General features: G+C 33.9%; 1 protein-coding gene across 1 annotated transcript; it reads right to left on the reverse strand.

Moving 5' to 3' along the window:
• Positions 1-9,153: 9,153 nt before the first annotated feature.
• On the reverse strand, positions 9,154-9,674 carry LOC146733977 (protein SpAN-like). The gene is made up of 3 exons (XM_085508450.1): positions 9,644-9,674; positions 9,364-9,562; positions 9,154-9,284 (listed from the first exon to the last, which is right to left on the reverse strand). The coding sequence occupies exons 1-3, from the start codon at positions 9,671-9,673 to the stop codon at positions 9,154-9,156; spliced, it is 360 nt and encodes a 119-aa protein (XP_085364576.1). The 5' UTR covers position 9,674.
• Between the last annotated feature and the right edge of the window lie 2,058 nt (positions 9,675-11,732).

Below are 11,732 nucleotides of genomic sequence, written 5' to 3' on the forward strand. Positions count from 1 at the left end.
TGCCAGTTTGCTCAGTTTCCCCAGTTTCCCGTCTGATTTTATTGATTAACGGCCCTATTGCATTAACAAGAATTCCTGACGAATGCCTTGATAATAGATGATGTGAGGGCGCAATTCGCTCTGACTCTGAATAGAATTGGCATTTGTTGTGTATAAAGAATATAATTGTGCCCAAAAAACAAATGCATGTAATGTCTTAAACAAGAAAGTGTGATTGATTCTGTCAAAGGCTTTTTCCTGGTCAAAAGCTAAAATATCAAAGAGAGTATTTGTGATGTTACAGTAATTGACAGCCTCGCGCAATAGATTGATTGTTTCGTCAATATACTGGGATACTGCAGTCTTATTCAGGATTAATGATTTAACCAATAACTGAACGCAAAATAAGTGTGTTCGTGAAGATCTAAATAATCATTACACAGGAAGCTAACCACAAGTTTTTAAGACAAGTGATTTCCCCATTTTTATTTCGTTTTGTAAAGCGGTGTATAACAGTTTTGCGTGATATCACGTATCTCTCAAGGATAGTCAATGTGACTGCCACTTTTCCGCCTAATGTGAGCTATATATGTGTTTTATTTTTTGTTCCGTTTCTCAAGTTTGACAAAAAAATGAATTGGGAACATTCCACTCATTTAAATATTTGTGACGGGCTTGAATAGCAGTTCCTCCGTTTTCGTGCTGTTTGAGGCGTGAAAGAGTAGCGTTTTTCCTGATAAATACAAGGCTACATTTTATTGATTAAGGCTCGCTTGTTGTCTTTATTCACTTGTTTAAAATGGCATTAAATTACACTATTCCTTGGACAACACTTTGATATCATGTTTACAAATGTTCCATCATGTTTGCAAATTTTTGAGAGCATCACGTTGGGTTTGCCACTGGGACCATAATTCAGTAATGATATTTACATATTCCGCGTCTTGAAGAACATTAATATTCAAACACCATACTGGTCAGTTTGATGCGCGCTAGAAAGTTGTCTTGAATTGATAGCTTATTTGAATAGCGTTCAAACGATTGTGCATGTGTTTATAGATGTAAAATCCCTTAAGGCATATGAGAGTGCTATCACGCCCCTGTTGTGAAAGGGTCGTCGTGGTGAGGGGACTCTGGCTAGCGTGTAGACGACTCATACACGTTGCAATACATTAATTCACTACAGAGAGTGCAGCTTTATTCATCTAAACCTTCAGTTGAGGTAACGCCCTGTTGCCCCTTCTCTTCTTATTCTCTCTCTATTTATTCTCTCATCTTGTCTAACAAAATCTTAAAAAATCTGCCATAAAACTCTAAGGCGTGACAAAGTAAACATTCCATCAGCCAATCGCAGTAGTCAGTGGCACGATCACGTGATTACCAGGGATGTGTCTCACGGTTAAAGCCTTGCGAAGTTGCCAATATTAAATACAATTTGTAAACAAACTATAACATTCCTGTAGTATGTGTTTAAAATGCCTACCCTAAACATGCAAGTTGTTGATTTCAAACAATACTGAACGGCGTGTGAACCAAATGTGCGTACGTGGTGTCATTACGATAATCCGCACCCATGTGAAGTTTGTGTTTTTTGCCATGTTGATGTCGCCATGGATCAATCAATTTAAACATTTCAATTACAAAGCTTAGAGCATGGGACGTGTGCATGTCTGGCTCTCTATCGCCATTACGATCAATGCCAGGTGCAAGTGTCCAATTAAAATCACCACCAATAACAGGATCATCATTAATTTTGTTGAGATGGCGTTTTAGTTGCTGTAAACATTGGGCACACTCGTGTCTGCCGATGGCACAATACACATTAAAGAGTTAATTTAAACATGTACATGCAGTACATGACCAGACTTGTCAGTGACTGATATAGTATTTGATGGAGGGGTATGTACCATATCTTCAATATTTTAGTATTAATGTTTTCGATGTTAGCCTTGACTTTCACCCAGTACATTTAGTTTTTCCCGACAATTTAGTACGTGCACATTTATTTTATAGTTGGCATTTCTTCTCTATCACTCTTTCTTCACTCATTTTAAACCTTCTCCTCTTGGTTTTTTGTGTTTTCAGTTTCCATTTATTAAATATTACTGTTCTATGTTCCTATATGTAAAGCATATTCCCCTAACATTTTTATGCGTGTGTAAATGTTAATTAGATTACTTGGATTCAGTAGAACTTTGCAACCTTTTGGTTCTTCCACTCAGTTTTTACCCCACGATGGGGTGATATGATCGCTCCCCTTTCAATTGTATGCATCTAAGTTCCGCGTACATCACATTTTCATAGTTGCCATTTTGTATTAGTGTATCAAAAAATGCGCTTCGAGATCATCAATATTCATGATATCTGGCTTTCGCAGATGGATATCCACCTACCTCGACCACTATTGTTCACAGCATTATTTGTTGGCGGCTATATTCAGCTTTTGGAAATTACAGGCAAATTCGTTTCACTCTGATTTCGAGGATGGGACGGCCATTCTTTCATTTCTTTCTGATACTTTACGTAGGGTATGTGTGTTGGTGTTATATAACTGTTTCAGATCAATTTATTCACTAAAAATCATTCTATCCACCTACATCATTTGATGATCTCCTTTAAAGTTGTATCGTCTCATACCGCCATCATGTGTTTGATTTTAGCTAATGGGCCTGTTTATCCGCATATTCTCTCTAACGCCGTGTTTGAGGGCGTACGTTTATTAGAGTACTACTGTATGAATTTTTGTTTACTGCCAAGTACCGGTGATCTATGGATTTGGTTAACTTTTAACTTTTACAAAACTGAGAAATTTGAAAATAGAAAGTCTGGAGGTAAAGAAACAACTGACACTGATTTATTTACTTTGAATATAAACATTACTCTACTGGTCATCATTCTATCATACTTCACGATAAAAAAAAAATATTTTAAAATCATAAACCTCCCACACCTTGACAGCAATATTCCTATCTCTCCAGCCTATTGTGTGTACATTCTACAGTTGACATGTTAAGTGGAGCCTGCAGCTCATGTGTACCCCTTCAGCAATGTCGTCGCATTAATTTATTACAATACCGTTTCTGTACTGTAACTCAAAAAGTTGTATGGCAGATACAACGATATTGTGGGAAAATACCTTTGCCACAAATGATTGCTGATGTTCGAAAAAAGTGTCTGGGTAGGAAGTGATACCATAAACTGTTGTTGGTTTATTTATTTCGAAACAAGTTTATATATGTAAATGGTTTCGTTAATTTAATTGTAATCATATTGATAGAGAATCACGTACATGTTGCTTTCGCAGAATTGTTGTCGAGCAATGAATCGTCAACAGCAATCGTGTTATTGGCGTATAGTCTACCTAATGGTAAATGCATATCAGTTCCCGTTTGGACGTAGTCAAACAATTTTATGAACTTATAGAACGACCTTTGTGTGTGTCTTAGCCGTGCCTGGACCGATTACATTTAAACTTCACATGTACATATTATACATGTGCACACCGATTTGTTTCATGATCTGATTCAAGATGGCCGACGGCCGGCCATTTTTGTGATACAAAATAATCAAAATCAAGCATTTCTGGCATTCCGCAACCGGATCTCTGCTGTCTACAGTTGGATTTTGTTCAACCTTGTACATACATTAAACAGTATTGAACCCTGATGCACGTCATTTAAAATGACCAACTGATTTCAAATAGCCAACTGGCGGCCATTTTGTTCTAGTGCCATATTTCTGACATGCTTTGACTGATCATGTTCAAATTTAATATTCATTATACATCCTGTCATCGATATAGAGATGTATTTAAAAAGCTTTTCCAGTCAATATCTCTCAATATGGGCAAGTACTCGTTTGACGATCAGACACAAAATTAAGCATCAGCTTCTGGATCTATATCTGACATGTTTGTGTTCCAACTATATTATTATAATTGTGTCATGTATGGCTTGTTTTCATAAATATACTGCAGTAAGTATCTGCAAGACTTGCCTTTGAGAGACACGGCGTAGAAACTGTGTGATAAATCAATGGCTTATAGTTATTGGTGGATAATATATAACGTACGCCTAAGTAATTAGTAGAACTGTAAGCAATTTTATAAGGAGAGCGAGGAATTTTAAAGCTGGAAGTGTTCTCTGACAAGTAATCAAGTGGTTTACATGATACCTTCCCAGTGTAAGTGTAGTTTGTGTTTTGTACACACTACGTCCTACTTGTAACACAATTGTCACCGATCGGTTTTGTGATGCATATTGCAGTGTCGGTATGTGGTGCCTGCCACAACAGAGCAGGATGCGCTTGTCACCTCTTGATTGACGAATCTCTCCCTGAATTGGCTATGTTGTACCGTTTTCTTTCGCAATCGTAAAGTTGCCTGTGGATTCTGATGTTGTCGGAGTTTGCTTATCGACATTTAATTATTGGCATCCCATTTTTTCATACAGAACAATAAAGACAACAAATTTGCTTAATCCCACAGCTCGGTCTTGATATTCAGAATACTATGACTTTTAGCAAGTTTATTTTAAGTGTCGCATTTGTCGCACCGCATCGTTGTGGGTCACATAAGAAGTATCAATTATGTGTCAACATAATTCGAACGCATAATAGACTGTAGGTCTTTAATACTGTGGTACAATACTGCACTACAATTGCTCCTTTGTGAAGTTTCAAACAATTAGAATTATCATACACCGAAAATGCATGCCATCACACTTTCACGATAAAAGACTCAATATTTATGCTTTAGATTATTTATTGTCCTGCAATTCAACAAGTTTTATAGCATGCAATAACAATAATAATAAACTAAATTTCCATTAGACATGCAACTAAACTACACGTACGATTTATTTACGAGGCATGCGATTGCAGTAATATAATTCGTGGAGTGATTTCATGAATGCAATAAGAGAATTAATAATTAAGACTTTGATTTAAAGATGTGTTTACCATCCACGAAAAAGTTGCGATGAAGACATGCAACAATACTCGTTAGATAGAAAATGAAAAAAAAAGTGATTTTCAGTTTACGTACAAAAACAAATGGTTCAAAACTTAATGAATAATTGTATTGCTTCATAAAACGACAAATCGGATGTTTGCTACAATATCAGGCCATTATGCATCCAATAGAGTTATATTTTAGTTATATAATATATAATTATCTACTTTCAGTATCAAACAAGAATATATATTTTTTTTCAAATTGCATTAAACAAATTACAGCAATACAATATTAGACTACAATTAATCAAAAGTAAAATAGTGTCTATCTCGAAGATGTCATTATCATTATCATTATGCTCAATTGTTTCATGTGCATATTTTTTTTTCCACTATACATGCTATATGTCCGAGGAAACTATTTAGCTGCCAGATAGTGGCGCCCCAATGATGGCTGGTAGCTCTACAGTTAAAAATATTCATTTAACAAGATGCCCAGCTGAAATACATTATACAGTCAATATCAAGAATTTTAGTTAATTTTACAACAAATGTGGGCGCGAGAAAAGAGAAGATGTATTTAGACCTCACATCAAAATTAATTATTTAGTTTGCATGATACGTACCGCTTAAGCAGAACACAAATACTTTTGAGCAAAGTTGCATGTAGTGTCGTCTAATTTCCATGTATTGTTATAATACCTGTATATAAGGACAGAAGAGATTTTTTAATTTGATGAAATTGTTTGCATTTGTAAGCACGATGCTAATAAATTTGCAACTGAAGGTAAAATGCAATTGTGTCAAAATGTGTTTATAATTATGAGGAGATTTTTGTTCAAATCCAATGAAATTATTGATATAACAATCATATTGATATAACAAATATCATTTTTTCACGATATGTCACCAGGCTTAGTTTTAAAATATTTTTGTCGTAGAATACATTTGTAAGTTATACTAAAAATGCTATTTTAATACCATTTTGTCAATCAAATTTTCTTTTTATCCTAAAATGTCACAAATGTAAACATAATGACAATAGTTTATTTTTTATTTTTGAGGAACGTCTTACTTTAAAACTGTGCTAAAACATGTAATTAGACTTTCTGTATTTCCCATAGTACACTATCAACAATAACAAAAACAACATAATACATAGTATATATTATATGCACTCACCGCAAATGGAGACAGGAGCCACTTCCATTGGGCTCATTTGGTTGAAACAATTCTGAATTAACCGATATTGTTGAACCACCAGTGAAGGTAATGGTATTGCCTGATATGCTCCCATCCACCCAGAAATTTCTATTCTCTCCATTTGTTTTAATTACGATCTGTCCACGTTCTAAATCGTTCTGGTCAACAACTTGGAATAGAGATCCAGAATCACACTGAGCATTAGCCGGAAGCTCTGTACTAGAACTAGGACGCGGTAAATCTGTTGAATATACGACCATTACAACATTATTAATAAGACATCACTCATACATGGAATATTTTCAGAACACGTGAATGTGTTGCCGTATAAATGTAAATGTAGAACTTGAGTATTCCTTGACCTTGTGTAAACATTTTGCGGAAAACTATAATACATATATATATATATATATACATAACGATCACTGTACCTGCACATAGATACTTCTTCTGATTGTAGTCGCACATCGTATCATCCAATTTCCAGTCATTGTTGTACCACCTGTAAATATGATTGTATTTGATCGCTTTATAACGGCAATATGTACTCAAAATGACCTTCGTACTACATGACAAGTTGTTCAGATAGCTATTTTATGATAATTAAATTACTCTGCAATGTATATCGTCATTCTGACGGTGTTTAAATAAACATCAAACTGTTTTAACATACAAAGCAAATACGGAATAAAATGTAATAATGAAAACAGGCCTTGTATTTTGTACTCAACACAATTGGAGACATTGCCCACTTCCATTTGGTTCATTACTGTGAAACAAAGACGAATCTACTGACATTGTTGAACCATCACTGAATGTAATTGTACTGCCTGAAATCGTGCCATCAACCCAGAAGCTTCTATTTTCTCCATTCTGTTGTAGTGCATGTCTTGCCCAATTCAAACTAGCTTGACTATTAACTTTATATGGAGATTTACATTGATTATCAAACGGAAACACTGCTTCTGTGCTTGCTTTTGGCAGAGCTGAAAAATTTGTTATCAACAACAATTTTATAACGTAATACATTGATACAAAACGAGCTCGAATAGCTAAAAAAAAAACAGTGAAAAAACTAAATTATAACTGGGTATCACCAGAAACTAAAAAAACACAACTGTATTAATTAATGGAATAAAAAAATAAAAAATACATACATACCTGGGCAGTCATAAATTATATTGGCTAAAAAAATATCAGCGTTACTCAAATAATCACGCTCGCCCATTTTGTCTTGGTCAGCTGGGTTATTCGCTGTTATTGTATCCTGGCCATTCGTGCTGAAATACTGAATTTATTTTGACTTGTAAATATCACACAGTGCATGTATCAGGGGATATTTAGTGTGTAACTGCACGGTAGCCCTTTGAACGCCATATTTATTGTCAGAAAAATATGTTATATTTAATTGACAATTTTAAACAAAATGGACATAATTTTATATGAGCTACAAGTCTTCATCATATGTTTGGAAATATTATAAAAAAAGTATGTAGGTTTGAAATTTGTGAATGGTGACTGAAGTTGACTTTAGTACTCGGTGTGCTGATGTGTTGATATACAAGCTTCAAACGTAAAGATATATTGCATAAGACCTAACGTATTTTGAGTGATCACATATGGCGAATACAGTTAATGTTTCAATATTTACAATATAGTCCTACCTTAGCACCATAATGCATAAGCGATCCAATGTCGTATGGCACGTTGTACATATTAACATCCGCAGAGGTATATTTGTTGAAATTGTAACCCATATCCGACTCGATGTTTTCCCAGTGAATTGTAACGTAATTATCTCGGTCCGTGCGACTTTGTTCATGCCAGAATCCTATTGCATGACCAATTTCGTGAGCAATAGTTCCCCTCTGTTTCATGAAGCAACATAAAACACTAGTTAAGATCCGTGAACAATAACATAATTAGATTAAAATTACTTTATATGGACACTTGTTAGTATCTGTATAATCAATTACTGATATGTGAACGATAATTGGTGAATGTGGTGTGACTTGAGAATATATTGCATTATATATATTTTTCAAATATAATTGTGCGACCCTTATTATGTATGTATTGCTTTGTTTTTGTTTCGTGGGAATTAGTCCTAAATCATGGACAACAGCGTTAAATAACTTAATGAAATATGAAATAAATAAAAAAATACGGAATGTTTTTTGTCATAGTGAACTTGTGTAACGTAAATTCTTATATAAAAAGAATATTGGCAAACGATGGCAGCAATAATAATAGTAAACCACAATGCTTAGCTCATTTAGTAGAGAGATTATGCATTTTCACTACTCGTTGGTCTTAAAATCCTTTGAATCACGGGTGTTACTGCTCAAAACAATCCCATTTTAAATAGGAAAAAAAATTACTAAGCAATTGCATTATGTAGTTTCAGAAAAAACTTAAAACTCATAGCATATCGGTCCTTTAATCACAATACACTACCGATTAGAAACATGATCGGTGGGAAAATTTGAATTTCATTGGGAATACCTTATAAGGTAGAGGTTACGTGCTATCGGGAACGTATTGTATTATACAAATATAAATACCTCTTGTAATTTAAAAATGCTGTTTTTAATAATTAACTATAATAATAGGATTATTTAACTTGATTTAACCAATGTGAAACTTTGTACATAGAAATGTGTTGTCTGTTATGCCCGATTCAGCATTTCCCATTTCTATGTGAATATTGACTATTCCTTGAAATATTAATATTATTGAACTGATATAATACAACACTTATCACAAGTGTACCAAAAACAAGAATACTTAAATACAAACGTCACTCACATGTGCACAACCATATCCGATAGAAATATCTTGAACACCCCAACCAGTGAGACCAACGTAAGACCAGCATCTATGAAGGTAACATATACAGAAATGTATCACTAATAATATAAACCTTCACACAACAACGCCAGCTACGGTAACGGTACAGACGTTAACTAATATGCTCAAAGACTGTTACTAATTGAGTGTTTAAAATTGTTAGTAACCTTACCCTTTTTCTTTTTTAAAGTTAATTCTATCAGAATGCCCCGCGCCCGAGTTATACGGTGGGAATCTAATACAAGTGTTGCTCTCCCAGTAGGTCATCGCTTGTTTTATTACGACAGCATCAGACTGACCTGCAATAATATAGATACATGTTGTGTACTGAAAACTTGATACATGAAAGCACAAACTATCAAACAGACATATACTTACTTGTTGATGATATCACATATGGCACAATAGCATTATTCCAACGCTTTGAAAGGCTAGTTATAGCTTTTCTTGCACCGACCCCACTTGCTTCAGCGGCTATTATTGCTTCAATGTCTGTTTCTTGCTCAGAAGTTAACTTTATATCAGACTCAAATGTATCAGGACTTTCCGTTTCTTCCGGTGGTTCGGGAGGAGGTGCCTGTTAACAAAATAAAATCAGAAATCTGACAACTTAAAATACTATGTTTTGATTTACCCCAATATGTTAATTATCACTTACTGCGTTGATGCAATGTACAAACATCGCCATCATAACAAATATACATATTGAATGAATATGAAGCATAGTAACCAATTCTTCAGAACGGTAACCAAGTCTGTAAAACCAAATATTAAAATCGTTACTAATGACACAATGAAACCACTAGGCACACTTATGTTGTTGTTGTTTTCTGAATATGCCATGATTTCTGAAATAATTATGTGCGTGTATACATTACTTAAGTGGTTGTGTTTTTACCACTCCTAGTTTTCTGCTTTCAGTCAGCCATGTTAAATTATAATTATTATAAAAAAAAATACTTCAAAGAACTGAAGACCAAAAATTTTGCAATAACATTTATGAGATACAAAACACAAATTTCTTCATTTTTGTTATTTAATATGCAGCGACAATAATCACTAATTAAATATGAACTACTGTAGACACACGGAAATTTCGTATATCCTACATTTGTTAGGTGAATGCCCATTAAAAAACATTTCCTTTGAAGCTGAATCGCAATAGGCTAATAAATGACATGAAATGTACAGTTCCCATGGGATCAGTGCTATTCGTAGTTTTAATTCTACATACAGGTAGGGTTACAATCACTGAAATGCACATATCGTTGGGTGTTTTTTTCAGGGGATATTGACTACACGCTGAATAGTGATGGTATGATCGCATTTAATTCAATACATTGTATAGTCAGAATGATGATAAAAAACATGTATTCATTTTTTTAACCTCGTGTTTGACAAAAAATAGATAACAAACTCCAAAAAGTAGATAATTAAAATAAGGTGGTTTCCAAGTCGTCAACACTAGCAGTTCTGATGAAACACCACGAAAGAAGAGACAACTACAAATGCCGAAATGAATACACGCGTGCGAACATAGGTGCCAAGCATCTATACAAATAGTAGAGCGCCATAGCAGTGTATTCAAGATAAACTGGGCATAGATGCATAATTTGACCAAGAAGCCGCACAAATGGTAATCGGTAAAATATCAAAGCAGTTTGTTTTACGTTATGGAAGAAGTAGGAGTATATGATTTCGCTAAAAAAAATTAAAAAAAGGGATGCGAAAAGGACATTTTTTTAATTATCAATAATTTGGTGCATGTCTGAAGACACGTTATTATGGGTTATAAAATAGATATGCTGAAAACAATTCATCGTTATCACAGAAATTACGATAACAATTATCATACTCACGTACTGTAGATACTGCAGAAGATACACACGCAATCGTTAGTGTCAGAATGAATTGAAACTGAGAGTACGGTGTGTTTATATGCGGTTGAATTGGCCAAGAATTTACATATTTCTGACGTAGTTTTTAAATCCTGTATAACACCCACATACTGTTTCCAGAACATTCTGTGTTAGAAAATGTAATTAAAATATCGAAACTATTTTTTAAATTTTTTAGGTTGATTTTCGTTACAGAGGTAACACTATTTAGTAAAAAAATATTGATTTTTTCTATTGTACCTTCAACTTTCATGTTCATTCTGCTTACAGTGTTTTTCTTGAGTTATACTAGTTAAATTGGAAGTACATGTTGTAACCTGCGTGATACACCTTCTATGAACCTTTTGTAAGCATGTTCAGATGTATTTTGTTTCACTTCAAACATATTAGCTTTCTCAAAACAAGTAGTTCATCCACTGACAATAAATTAACAAAGCGTTTGACTTCAGAATGCCGACTACTTTGTCTGGGTCGTGAAGTGAAGTTATTTGATCAAGTAATCTACAATGCAGATTCCTTTTCTGGAAATTTTAAGCTATTTTACTAATTTTATTTTTTTTCGAATTTAACCATATCGTCTGTATTTTTTCTGTATTTATTACAATCCAATTTCGTGTATCCAATTTTAACGTCGGGAAAGAGAAACAATATTCGATGAATGGAATTATGTATGGTATCAAGAGAATTGCTTGTTTTATTTGGAAATAGTCAGATATGATTGTCTTTGTTCTGTACTTTAGAAAATAATATTTTTCTATGATTCTGGTATAGCAAAATTTTTTAGTTGAGATATATTCATTATTTTTTCATCCTTGTTGTGTGTGGTTTTTACGTTTCAGTGTTAAAATT

The sequence above is a fragment of the Saccoglossus kowalevskii genome, chromosome 15 (genome assembly GCF_978046115.1).
Source record: "Saccoglossus kowalevskii chromosome 15, keSacKowa6.1, whole genome shotgun sequence".
Taxonomy (NCBI): Eukaryota; Metazoa; Hemichordata; class Enteropneusta; family Harrimaniidae; genus Saccoglossus; species Saccoglossus kowalevskii.

What these genes read in the sequence shown, in the direction of transcription:
- LOC146733977 (XM_085508450.1), bottom strand. Translation starts at nt 9,673, where the DNA reads ATGGCGATGTTTGTACATTGCATCAACGCA. An exon ending in TTGTACATTGCATCAACGCA is followed by an intron (nt 9,563 to 9,643) that starts GTAAGTGATAAT and finishes TTTTGTTAACAG; the next exon opens with GCACCTCCTCCCGAACCACC. An exon ending in ATATGTGATATCATCAACAA is followed by an intron (nt 9,285 to 9,363) that starts GTAAGTATATGT and finishes ATATTATTGCAG; the next exon opens with GTCAGTCTGATGCTGTCGTA.